A 13,693-nucleotide genomic window follows, 5' to 3' on the forward strand; every position below is an offset into this window, starting at 1 on the left:
ATACATGACATTACTTATCCTGTACTGATCCTGAGTTACATCCTGTATTATATCCCAGAGCTGCACTCACTATTCTGCTGCTGGTGCAGTCACTGTGTACATACATGACATTACTTATCCTGTACTGATCCTGAGTTACATCCTGTATTATACTCCAGAGCTGCACTCACTATTCTGGTACTGGTGCAGTCACTGTGTACATACATGACATTACTTATCCTGTACTGATCCTGAGTTACATCCTGTATTATACCCCAGAGCTGCACTCACTATTCTGCTGCTGGTGCAGTCACTGTACATACATGACATTACTTATCCTGTACTGATCCTGAGTTACATCCTGTATTATACCCCAGAGCTGCACTCACTATTCTGCTGGTGCAGTCACTGTGTACATACATGACATTACTTATCCTGTACTGATCCTGAGTTACATCCTGTATTATACCCCAGAGCTGCACTCACTATTCTGCTGCTGGTGCAGTCACTGTGTACATACATGACATTACTTATCCTGTACTGATCCTGAGTTACATCCTGTATTATACTCCAGAGCTGCACTCACTATTCTGCTGCTGGTGCAGTCACTGTGTACATACATGACATTACTTATCCTGTACTGATCCTGAGTTACATCCTGTATTATACTCCAGAGCTGCACTCACTATTCTGCTGCTGGTGCAGTCACTGTGTACACACATGACATTACTTATCCTGTACTGATCCTGAGTTACATCCTGTATTATACCCCAGCGCTGCACTCACTATTCTGCTGCTGGTGCAGTCACTATGTACATACATGACATTACTTATCCTGCACTGATCCTGTCATGTATGTACATAGTGATGGCACCAGTAGAACACTGAGTGCAGCTCTGGGATATACTTCTATGTGTGACCCCAGTGGCAGTAAGTCTTATGTTGGGGGTGTTCGGCCGCTCTCCTCCTGACATCAGTCTTTGCGCTGAGCTTCACCTTACACAAACCTGTGATGACCTGCAGTATACAGTGTAGCATCTGTTGGAGCTCCGCCTCTAGGCCTGTGAGGGGGTGGAGCTTGCTCCTGTTGCCCCTCCCCCTTCCCGGGTTATGAGTCTCAGGCTCACAGCCATTTCCAAAAATAGTTTTATTGAACAGCTAACATCTTATGTACACGGCACTCGCTACAAACTACAGGAGGGTCATTTGAAAAATATGCGCTCGTCCCCTTTAAAGCGCTTTTTACGTGGTGTGACGAAATCCTCCGGGGGCTCCTCCTCCCCCGCCCCAAACTCAAAGGCCAATTTGGGGAATTTCTTTTCTTGGTAAATGTTGGCAATCAACTCCTCAAAGTAGGACTCCAGCTTGATGCCGGCCGTGCCGATCTCCGAGTCAGGCTGTGGGAGGAGCAAAGAGGAGAAGACGTGAGGGGCAGCTCTGGGTGTGACTAGAGGAGAAGGATGAGACGTGAGGGGAGCTCTGGGTGTGACTAGAGGATAAGACGTGAGGGGAGCTCTGGGTGTGACTAGAGGAGAAGGATGAGACGTGAGGGGAGCTCTGGGTGTGACTAGAGGATAAGACGTGAGGGGAGCTCTGGGTGTGACTAGAGGATAAGACGTGAGGGGAGCTCTGGGTGTTACTATAGGATAAGACGTGAGGGGAGCTCTGGGTGTGACTAGAGGAGAAGACGTGAGGGGAGCTCTGGGTGTGACTAGAGGATAAGACGTGAGGGGAGCTCTGGGTGTGACTAGAGGATAAGACGTGAGGGGAGCTCTGGGTGTGACTAGAGGATAAGACGTGAGGGGAGCTCTGGGTGTGACTAGAGGAGAAGACGTGAGGGGAGCTCTGGGTGTGACTAGAGGAGAAGGATGAGACGTGAGGGGAGCTCTGGGTGTGACTAGAGGAGAAGATGTGAGGGGCAGCTCTGGGTGTGACTAGAGGAGAAGGATGAGACGTGAGGGGAGCTCTGGGTGTGACTAGAGGAGAAGGATAAGATGTGAGGGGCAGCTGTGGGTGTGACTAGAGGAGAAGGATAAGATGTGAGGGGCAGCTGTGGGTGTGACTAGAGGAGAAGGATAAGACGTGAGGGGCAGCTCTGGGTGTGACTAGAGGAGAAGGATAAGACGTGAGGGGCAGCTCTGGGTGTGACTAGAGGAGAAGGATAAGGATAAGATGTGAGGGGCAGCTGTGGTAGTGACTGGAGGATAGGGGACGAGAGTACAGCTCTAGGTGTAACTAGAGGATCACTTGTTCCTCACCTCATTGAACTCTGCGCAGTTCTTGAAGATGAGGCGGATGTCGCCTATGAACTCCTCGGGGCGCGTGTAGTGGGGGGAGGCGTTCCCCTGGAGCTTCCGCTTTATGTGCGATAAATCCATCGGCTTCTTTATGATCCTGTAATAGTCCGGCACCTGCAGAGGAGGGAGGATCAGCGACAGGACCTCAACTGTACAGGACCCTCCCCTACCCCATGACTCCTCCTCCACATCACACATCCCCAGTGCAGGACCCTCCCGTACCCCCATGACTCCTCCCCCACATCACACATCCCCAGTGCAGGACCCTCCCCTACCCCCATGACTCCTCCCCCACATCACACACCCCCAGTGCAGGACCCTCCCCTACCCCATGACTCCTCCCCCACATCACACACCCCCAGTGCAGGACCCTCCCCTACCCCATGACTCCTCCCCCACATCACACACCCCCAGTGCAGGACCCTCCCCTACCCCATGACTCCTCCTCCACATCACACACCCCCAGTGCAGGACCCTCCCCTACCCCCATGACTCCTCCTCCACATCACACATCCCAGTGCAGGACCCTCCCCTACCCCCATGACTCCTCCTCCACATCACACCCCCCCAGTGCAGGACCCTCCCCTACCCCCATGACTCCTCCTCCACATCACACATCCCAGTGCAGGACCCTCCCCTACCCCCATGACTCCTCCCCCACATCACACATCCCCAGTGCAGGACCCTCCCCTACCCCCATGACTCCTCCTCCACATCACACATCCCCAGGGCAGGACCCTCCCCTACCCCCATGACTCCTCCTCCACATCACACACCCCCAGTGCAGGACCCTCCGCTACCCCATGACTCCTCCTCCACATCACACATCCCAGTGCAGGACCCTCCCCTACCCCCATGACTCCTCCTCCACATCACACCTCCCCAGTGCAGGACCCTCCCCTACCCCCATGACTCCTCCTCCACATCACACACCCCCAGTGCAGGACCCTCCCCTACCCCCATGACTCCTCCTCCACATCACACATCCCAGTGCAGGACCCTCCCCTACCCCCATGACTCCTCCCCCACATCACACATCCCCAGTGCAGGACCCTCCCAGACCCCCATGACGACTCCTCCACATCACACACCCCCAGTGCAGGACCCTCCCCTACCCCCATGACGACTCCTCCACATCACACATCCCAGTGCAGGACCCTCCCCTACCCCCATGACTCCTCCTCCACATCACACACCCCCAGTGCAGGACCCTCCCCTACCCCCATGACTCCTCCTCCACATCACACATCCCAGTGCAGGACCCTCCCCTACCCCATGACTCCTCCTCCACATCACACATCCCCAGTGCAGGACCCTCCCCTACCCCCATGACTCCTCCACATCACACATCCCCAGTGCAGGACCCTCCCCTACCCCCATGACTCCTCCCCCACATCACACATCCCCAGTGCAGGACCCTCCCAGACCCCCATGAATCCTCCTCCACATCACACATCCCCAGTGCAGGACCCTCCCCTACCCCCATGACTCCTCCCCCACATAACACATCCCCAGTGCAGGACCCTCCCCTACCCCCATGACTCCTCCTCCACATCACACCTCCCCAGTGCAGGACCCTCCCCTACCCCCATGACTCCTCCTCCACATCACACGTCCCCAGTGCAGGACCCTCCCCTACCCCCATGACTCCTCCCCCACATCACACATTCCCAGTGCAGGACCCTCCCAGACCCCCATGACTCCTCCTCCACATCACATCCCCAGTGCAGGACCCTCCCCTACCCCCATGACGACTCCTCCACATCACACATCCCCAGTGCAGGACCCTCCCCTACCCCCATGACTCCTCCCCCACATCACACATCCCCAGTGCAGGACCCTCCCCTACCCCCATGACTCCCCCACATCACACAACCCCAGTGCAGGACCCTCCCCTACCCCCATGACTCCTCCTCCACATCACACATCCCCAGTGCAGGACCCTCCCCTACCCCCATGACTCCTCCTCCACATCACACATCCCAGTGCAGGACCCTCCCCTACCCCATGACTCCTCCTCCACATCACACATCCCAGTGCAGGACCCTCCCAGACCCCCATGACTCCTCCTCCACATCACACATCCCCAGTGCAGGAGCCTCCCCTACCCCCATGACTCCTCCACATCACACATCCCCAGTGCAGGACCCTCCCATACCCCCATGACTCCTCCACATCACACATCCCCAGTGCAGGACCCTCCCCTACCCCCATGACTCCCCCACATCACACATCCCCAGTGCAGGACCCTCCCAGACCCCCATGACTCCTCCTCCACATCACACATCCCCAGTGCAGGACCCTCCCCTACCCCCATGAATCCTCCTCCTTGTCACTTACCGTCAGTGGGACAGGGTCCTGGAAGGGCAGACTCATCTCGTGACAGAAGAGGTATAACAGGATCCGCTCGCACTTCTGTGGACACAATAAGAGGGACGTTACCTGTGATGTGGGGGGTAAACCAGTCAGCAGTTTAGCAGACCCCCCCCAGGCAGACACTTACTCTCTGGTCGATGGGTGACATGAAGCTGACGCCCCCCAGCTTCCTCTTCTCGGCCAGGGCCGGGTCGTCGCAGTCGTACTCCACTTCCGGTTTGGAGAGATCCCGGCAGAAGGTGCAGAACCACTCACCGCTACGAGAGAAGGGAGAGGATCAGACAAGACCGGACATGCGCCATTAGTAACGCGCTGCCAGCTGCGGCGTGCACGCTCCTGACCTGGGGAAGTTGAGCAGGGTGGGCACATGGCAGGAGAGGTGGAACACTTTGGGGCACTTCTCGCAGCACAGCAGCTCGCCCCCGTTCTGGCACACCGCGCACCAGTCCTCGTTGGGGTCGTCTTCTTTCCCGCCGCTCTCAGTCACGTGGTTCTGTGTCATCCAGTCGCTGGATCCTGACAGCGATCCCTCCTGCAGGACGTGTCGGTCCCCGGTGCTGTCCGGAGTGTCCCTCCGCGGCCCCATGTCCGGCTTGGTTGTGCGGTTGCCGTTGCGGTCCAGCAGCATGGGGACGAGGAGGCTTCCTGAGTAATCAGTCTGGAAGGGAAGAAGGGAATAAAGTAACAGCTGCTGGGGAATGCTGGGAGTTGTAGTACTGGGCAGTCGCCTTACATTGCGGGGGCGCTGCTGCTGGCGGCGATTCGCTTGTTTCACCACCACCACCGGGTAGTCGAGGGCCCCGCTGTCTGCACTGTTCTCAGACTTGATTTTGATTGGCTCCAGTCTGACGACCGGTATCCTGTGCGTGGAGTCGGCGCCACCGCTGGGTTTACTGGAAGAACCCGTGCTGCAGAATGGATCAGAACACAAAACGTCAAGGCTTGGCAATGCTCCCGCCATACTCTGTGCTGCAGGATACATGAACCGTGCACTTACCTTTCCCGACTGCCCACGCTGGACGCACTCGATGTACGGATGGGAGGGTGGACGCCGGCCATGGAGCCTGGACAGGAGAGGAGTCATTACAGCTCTGACCCACTAGGGGGAGGAGTCACAATCACATGACTAGTATAAAGCGGTTGTACCTAGCGGTGACGGCACCGAGGAGTTGGGAGATTGGACGGTGCGGTGCGACGCCATGCGCTGCTGGTGACTCTCCATGGCGAAGTCTTTACGCATCAACTTGTCCATCATCATGTGATCGGTGCTATCAATCTGCGGGAGGAAGCAGGGAGTGAGCGCAGCTCTGAAGCCCTAGAGGCAGCCCCACACACTACAGCTACCTGTGAGCCCCTGGGGGGAGGGGAATGATACATGGCGAGTGATGAGGAAGTCAGATTGTGAGCTCCTGGGTCAGGGATGATGGGAGTGATGCATGGTGGCATATACAGCAGGATGAGATTGTGAGCTCCTGGTGTCAGGGATGATGGGAGTGATGCATGGTATGATAGGGAGATGAGATTGTGAGCTCCTGGGTCAGGGATGATGGGAGTGAAGCATGGTATGATAGGAGATGAGATTGTGAGCTCCTGGTGTAAGGGATGATGAGGGTGAATGAGGAGATTGTGAGCTCCTGGGACAGGGATGATGGGAGTGATGCATGGTGGCATATACAGCAGGATGAGATTGTGAGCTCCTGGTGTCAGGGATGATGGGAGTGATGCATGGTATGAGAGGAGATGAGATTGTAAGCTCCTGGGACAGGGATGATGAGGGTGAATGAGGAGATTGTAAGCTCCTGGGACAGGGATGATGGGAGTGATGCATGGCATGATAGGAGATGAGATTGTGAGCTCCTGGGTCAGGGATGATGGGAGTGAAGCATGGTATGATAGGAGATGAGATTGTGAGCTCCTGGTGTCAGGGATGATGAGGGTGAATGAGGAGATTGTGAGCTCCTGGGACAGGGATGATGGGAGTGATGCATGGTGGCATATACAGCAGGATGAGATTGTGAGCTCCTGGTGTCAGGGATGATGGGAGTGATGCATGGTATGAGAGGAGATGAGATTGTAAGCTCCTGGGACAGGGATGATGAGGGTGAATGAGGAGATTGTAAGCTCCTGGGACAGGGATGATGGGAGTGATGCATGGTATGATAGGAGATGAGATTGTGAGCTCCTGGGTCAGGGATGATGGGAGTGAAGCATGGTATGATAGGAGATGAGATTGTGAGCTCCTGGTGTCAGGGATGATGAGGGTGAATGAGGAGATTGTGAGCTCCTGGGACAGGGATGATGGGAGTGATGCATGGTGGCATATACAGCAGGATGAGATTGTGAGCTCCTGGTGTCAGGGATGATGGGAGTGATGCATGGTATGATAGGGAGATGAGATTGTAAGCTCCTGGGACAGGGATGATGGGAGTGATGCATGGCATGATAGGAGATGAGATTGTGAGCTCCTGGGTCAGGGATGATGGGAGTGAAGCATGGTATGATAGGAGATGAGATTGTGAGCTCCTGGTGTCAGGGATGATGAGGGTGAATGAGGAGATTGTGAGCTCCTGGGACAGGGATGATGGGAGTGATGCATGGTGGCATATACAGCAGGATGAGATTGTGAGCTCCTGGTGTCAGGGATGATGGGAGTGATGCATGGTATGAGAGGAGATGAGATTGTAAGCTCCTGGGACAGGGATGATGAGGGTGAATGAGGAGATTGTAAGCTCCTGGGACAGGGATGATGGGAGTGATGCATGGCATGATAGGAGATGAGATTGTGAGCTCCTGGGTCAGGGATGATGGGAGTGAAGCATGGTATGATAGGAGATGAGATTGTGAGCTCCTGGTGTAAGGGATGATGAGGGTGAATGAGGAGATTGTGAGCTCCTGGGACAGGGATGATGGGAGTGATGCATGGTGGCATATACAGCAGGATGAGATTGTGAGCTCCTGGTGTCAGGGATGATGGGAGTGATGCATGGTATGAGAGGAGATGAGATTGTAAGCTCCTGGGACAGGGATGATGAGGGTGAATGAGGAGATTGTAAGCTCCTGGGACAGGGATGATGGGAGTGATGCATGGTATGATAGGAGATGAGATTGTGAGCTCCTGGGTCAGGGATGATGGGAGTGAAGCATGGTATGATAGGAGATGAGATTGTGAGCTCCTGGTGTCAGGGATGATGAGGGTGAATGAGGAGATTGTGAGCTCCTGGGACAGGGATGATGGGAGTGATGCATGGTGGCATATACAGCAGGATGAGATTGTGAGCTCCTGGTGTCAGGGATGATGGGAGTGATGCATGGTATGAGAGGAGATGAGATTGTAAGCTCCTGGGACAGGGATGATGAGGGTGAATGAGGAGATTGTAAGCTCCTGGGACAGGGATGATGGGAGTGATGCATGGTATGATAGGAGATGAGATTGTGAGCTCCTGGGTCAGGGGTGACAGACTACACTTACATCAGGCAGGGGAGGGAGGTTGAAGGAGTTTGCTGCGGAGGACACCAGCTCCATGACGGGTGAGGAGAGGCCCTTCCCATCTCCGCCGGCCACACTGCTGATGGTTGGACTGGAGGGGGTGGCGCTGGCCCCCGGGTTGCAGAGGCTCTGGTTACCAGGAACCTGCCACTAAACAAGAGACAACGAGGACGAATACCTCTGCTTGCTGTAAGTGTATAGACCTGCACCCCCTCCCTGGGCTCGTGGATGAGGGGAGGTGCCCGTACCTGCTTCTGCCCCATGTAGGGCGCCCTCACATGGCCGGGTGCGGGACCTCTGCGGGGAATGTTGTGCATGTGCATCTCTGGTGGGGGGTAGCGCAGAGGCTGCTGGGGCATCATCAGACCATTGGCCCTCGGGTTTATATTCTGCACTGCCACAAATCGCTGCCCCTGCTGGAGGAAGCACACGGAGGATGACTGTGGGATCGGACTGGCACATAGGTCTGCACAAGAGCTGTGTACACGTGACTGGGTCCAGAGGTGGATGCACCCTCCTGCTCATCAGTACCTGATTGGCCATTGCTTGCTGGTGGGCCGGGGGTCCCTGGGGTCTGCTGTTATTCATGACCATAGTTTGCGGGGGGACGTTGGGGTTGGGCCGTCGCTGTTGCACCTGCTGCATCTGGCGCTGGGCGAGGAGCTGCTGGTGCATGTGCTGGAGCCGGAGCTGTGCCAGGTTTATCTGAGAGGGGAATTTGGAAAGCTGGGGGCCGGCAGGGGTCCCCTGAGAAGCGTGGACGTCCACAGGAGTCGTCTGCTGAGCCGGGTCCGCTTCTTCAACAACCAGAGAACCTGCAAGAGACCTGAATGTCACCGAACGACTACAGGGGCTGCGCACACACACACAGCAGAGGGTGCACACACACACGCTACATCCCCGCACACACGCACGCTACATCCCCGCACACACGCACGCTACATCCCCGCACACACGCACGCTACATCCCCGCACACAGCAGAGGGTGCACACACACACGCTACATCCCCGCACACAGCAGAGGGTGCACACACACACTACATCCCCGCACACAGCAGAGGGTGCACACACACGCTACATCCCCGCACACAGCAGAGGGTGCACACACACACACGCTACATCCCCGCACACAGCAGAGGGTGCACACACACACACACTACATCCCCGCACACAGCAGAGGGTGCACACACACACACACTACATCCCCGCACACAGCAGAGGGTGCACACACACACACACTACATCCCCGCACACAGCAGAGGGTGCACACACACACACACTACATCCCCGCACACAGCAGAGGGTGCACACACACACACACTACATCCCCGCACACAGCAGAGGGTGCACACACACGCTACATCCCCGCACACAGCAGAGGGTGCACACACACGCTACATCCCCGCACACAGCAGAGGGTGCACACACACGCTACATCCCCGCACACAGCAGAGGGTGCACACACACTACATCCCCGCACACAGCAGAGGGTGCACACACACGCTACATCCCCGCACACAGCAGAGGGTGCACACACACACACGCTACATCCCCGCACACAGCAGAGGGTGCACACACACACACACTACATCCCCGCACACAGCAGAGGGTGCACACACACACACACTACATCCCCGCACACAGCAGAGGGTGCACACACACACACACACTACATCCCCGCACACAGCAGAGGGTGCACACACACACACACTACATCCCCGCACACAGCAGAGGGTGCACACACACACACACTACATCCCCGCACACAGCAGAGGGTGCACACACACACACACTACATCCCCGCACACAGCAGAGGGTGCACACACACGCTACATCCCCGCACACAGCAGAGGGTGCACACACACGCTACATCCCCGCACACAGCAGAGGGTGCACACACACGCTACATCCCCGCACACAGCAGAGGGTGCACACACACACTACATCCCCGCACACAGCAGAGGGTGCACACACACTACATCCCCGCACACAGCAGAGGGTGCACACACACTACATCCCCGCACACAGCAGAGGGTGCACACACACGCTACATCCCCGCACACAGCAGAGGGTGCACACACACACTACATCCCCGCACACAGCAGAGGGTGCACACACACACACACTACATCCCCGCACACAGCAGAGGGTGCACACACACACACACTACATCCCCGCACACAGCAGAGGGTGCACACACACACACACTACATCCCCGCACACAGCAGAGGGTGCACACACACACACACTACATCCCCGCACACAGCAGAGGGTGCACACACACACACTACATCCCCGCACACAGCAGAGGGTGCACACACACACACACTACATCCCCGCACACAGCAGAGGGTGCACACACACACACACTACATCCCCGCACACAGCAGAGGGTGCACACACACACACTACATCCCCGCACACAGCAGAGGGTGCACACACACACACTACATCCCCGCACACAGCAGAGGGTGCACACACACACTACATCCCCGCACACAGCAGAGGGTGCACACACACACACTACATCCCCGCACACAGCAGAGGGTGCACACACACACTACATCCCCGCACACAGCAGAGGGTGCACACACACACTACATCCCCGCACACAGCAGAGGGTGCACACACACTACATCCCCGCACACAGCAGAGGGTGCACACACACTACATCCCCGCACACAGCAGAGGGAGCACACACACTACATCCCCGCACACAGCAGAGGGTGCACACACACTACATCCCCGCACACAGCAGAGGGAGCACACACACACACACTACATCCCCGCACACAGCAGAGGGTGCACACACACGCTACATCCCCGCACACAGCAGAGGGTGCACACACACGCTACATCCCCGCACACAGCAGAGGGTGCACACACACACTACATCCCCGCACAGAGCAGAGGGTGCACACACACGCTACATCCCCGCACACAGCAGAGGGTGCACACACACACTACATCCCCGCACACAGCAGAGGGTGCACACACACGCTACATCCCCGCACACAGCAGAGGGTGCACACACACGCTACATCCCCGCACACAGCAGAGGGTGCACACACACACTACATCCCCGCACACAGCAGAGGGTGGACACACACACTACATCCCCGCACACAGCAGAGGGTGCACACACACACTACATCCCCGCACACAGCAGAGGGTGCACACACACACACTACATCCCCGCACACAGCAGAGGGTGCACACACACACTACATCCCCGCACACAGCAGAGGGTGCACACACACTACATCCCCGCACACAGCAGAGGGTGCACACACACTACATCCCCGCACACAGCAGAGGGTGCACACACACTACATCCCCACACACAGCAGAGGGTGCACACACGCTACATCCCCGCACACAGCAGAGGGTGCACACACACGCTACATCCCCGCACACAGCAGAGGGTGCACACACACACTACATCCCCGCACACAGCAGAGGGTGGACACACACACTACATCCCCGCACACAGCAGAGGGTGCACACACACACTACATCCCCGCACACAGCAGAGGGTGCACACACACACACTACATCCCCGCACACAGCAGAGGGTGCACACACACACTACATCCCCGCACACAGCAGAGGGTGCACACACACTACATCCCCGCACACAGCAGAGGGTGCACACACACTACATCCCCACACACAGCAGAGGGTGCACACACGCTACATCCCCGCACACAGCAGAGGGTGCACACACACTACATCCCCGCAAACAGCAGAGGGAGCACACACACACACACTACATCCCCGCACACAGCAGAGGGTGCACACACACACTACATCCCCGCACACAGCAGAGGGTGCACACACACACTACATCCCCGCACACAGCAGAGGGTGCACACACACACTACATCCCCGCACACAGCAGAGGGTGCACACACACACTACATCCCCGCACACAGCAGAGGGTGCACACACACACTACATCCCCGCACACAGCAGAGGGTGCACACACACTACATCCCCGCACACAGCAGAGGGTGCACACACACTACATCCCCACACACAGCAGAGGGTGCACACACGCTACATCCCCACACACAGCAGAGGGTGCACACACGCTACATCCCCGCACACAGCAGAGGGTGCACACACACGCTACATCCCCGCACACAGCAGAGGGTGCACACACACACTACATCCCCGCACACAGCAGAGGGAGCACACACACACACACTACATCCCCGCACACAGCAGAGGGTGCACACACACACACACTACATCCCCGCACAGAGCAGAGGGTGCACACACACACACACTACATCCCCGCACACAGCAGAGGGTGCACACACACTACATCCCCGCACACAGCAGAGGGTGCACACACACTACATCCCCGCACACAGCAGAGGGTGCACACACACGCTACATCCCCGCACACAGCAGAGGGTGCACACACACACTACATCCCCGCACACAGCAGAGGGTGCACACACACACTACATCCCCGCACACAGCAGAGGGTGCACACACACGCTACATCCCCGCACACAGCAGAGGGTGCACACACACTACATCCCCGCACAGAGCAGAGGGTGCACACACACACTACATCCCCGCACAGAGCAGAGGGTGCACACACACACTACATCCCCGCACACAGCAGAGGGTGCACACACACACTACATCCCCGCACACAGCAGAGGGTGCACACACACACTACATCCCCGCACACAGCAGAGGGTGCACACACACACTACATCCCCGCACACAGCAGAGGGAGCACACACACTACATCCCCGCACACAGCAGAGGGAGCACACACACTACATCCCCGCACACAGCAGAGGGTGGACACACACACACACTACATCCCCGCACACAGCAGAGGGTGCACACACACACTACATCCCCGCACACAGCAGAGGGTGCACACACACTACATCCCCGCACAGCAGTGTTGGACATTACCTAGGCTGAAGATATGTTGGGCCCAGGAATTTGCATCACACAGAAACTGCACATTGTTGGTTATAGGCGCGATGTCCCAGCGAGCACGGAGCAGGTGCCGGAGCCGATACGTGATCTGAGGGAGAGAAATCAGAAAATACGTAATTATAACTAAGAAAGATCCATCACAACCCCTCTTTATATAAGATACACAACCCCCAAACTAGGGAAAGAGGCACTTACCAGCCGCTTACTGTACAGGAGCGCCGTACTGCTGCCGCTAGACACTGCCCACTTAGAGAAGTACACGACGTGCTCCAACTGCTTAGCGAAGACGTCCACCTCACCCTGCTGCTTCAGGAGCTTCATCCTCCGCTCCTTAGCCAGAGCCTGAAGAAAGAGCCAGGATTATAGGAGAATAGTGAGTGCAGCTCTGGAGTATAATACAGGATGTAACTCGGGATCAGTACAGGATAAGTAATGTCATGTATGTACACAGTGACTGCACCAGCAGCAGAATAGTGAGTGCAGCTCTGGGGTATAATACAGGATGTAACTCAGGATCAGTACAGGATAAGTAATGTCATGTATGTACACAGTGACTGCACCAGCAGCAGAATAGTGAGTGCAG

General features: G+C 56.8%; 1 protein-coding gene across 1 annotated transcript; it reads right to left on the reverse strand.

Moving 5' to 3' along the window:
* Positions 1-1,111: 1,111 nt before the first annotated feature.
* LOC140112697 (transcription intermediary factor 1-alpha-like) lies at positions 1,112-13,466 on the reverse strand. The gene is made up of 13 exons (XM_072132598.1): positions 13,306-13,466; positions 13,084-13,198; positions 8,671-8,954; positions 8,388-8,555; positions 8,122-8,289; positions 5,799-5,928; positions 5,650-5,716; positions 5,386-5,560; positions 4,994-5,310; positions 4,780-4,909; positions 4,617-4,691; positions 2,238-2,390; positions 1,112-1,376 (listed from the first exon to the last, which is right to left on the reverse strand). The coding sequence occupies exons 1-13, from the start codon at positions 13,429-13,431 to the stop codon at positions 1,182-1,184; spliced, it is 2,103 nt and encodes a 700-aa protein (XP_071988699.1). The 5' UTR covers positions 13,432-13,466; the 3' UTR covers positions 1,112-1,181.
* Positions 13,467-13,693: the final 227 nt, after the last annotated feature.

The sequence above is a fragment of the Engystomops pustulosus genome, unplaced genomic scaffold (genome assembly GCF_040894005.1).
Source record: "Engystomops pustulosus unplaced genomic scaffold, aEngPut4.maternal MAT_SCAFFOLD_999, whole genome shotgun sequence".
Lineage (NCBI taxonomy): Eukaryota > Metazoa > Chordata > Amphibia > Anura > Leptodactylidae > Engystomops > Engystomops pustulosus.

Coding starts and splice junctions, on each gene's coding strand:
- LOC140112697 (XM_072132598.1), bottom strand. CDS start 13,431: ATGAAGCTCCTGAAGCAGCAGGGTGAGGTGGACGTCTTCGCTAAGCAG. Junction 5,929..8,121: donor ACCTCCCTCCCCTGCCTGAT/GTAAGTGTAGTC, acceptor TTCCTCCCGCAG/ATTGATAGCACCGATCACAT. Junction 5,717..5,798: donor CTCGGTGCCGTCACCGCTAG/GTACAACCGCTT, acceptor TCTCCTGTCCAG/GCTCCATGGCCGGCGTCCAC.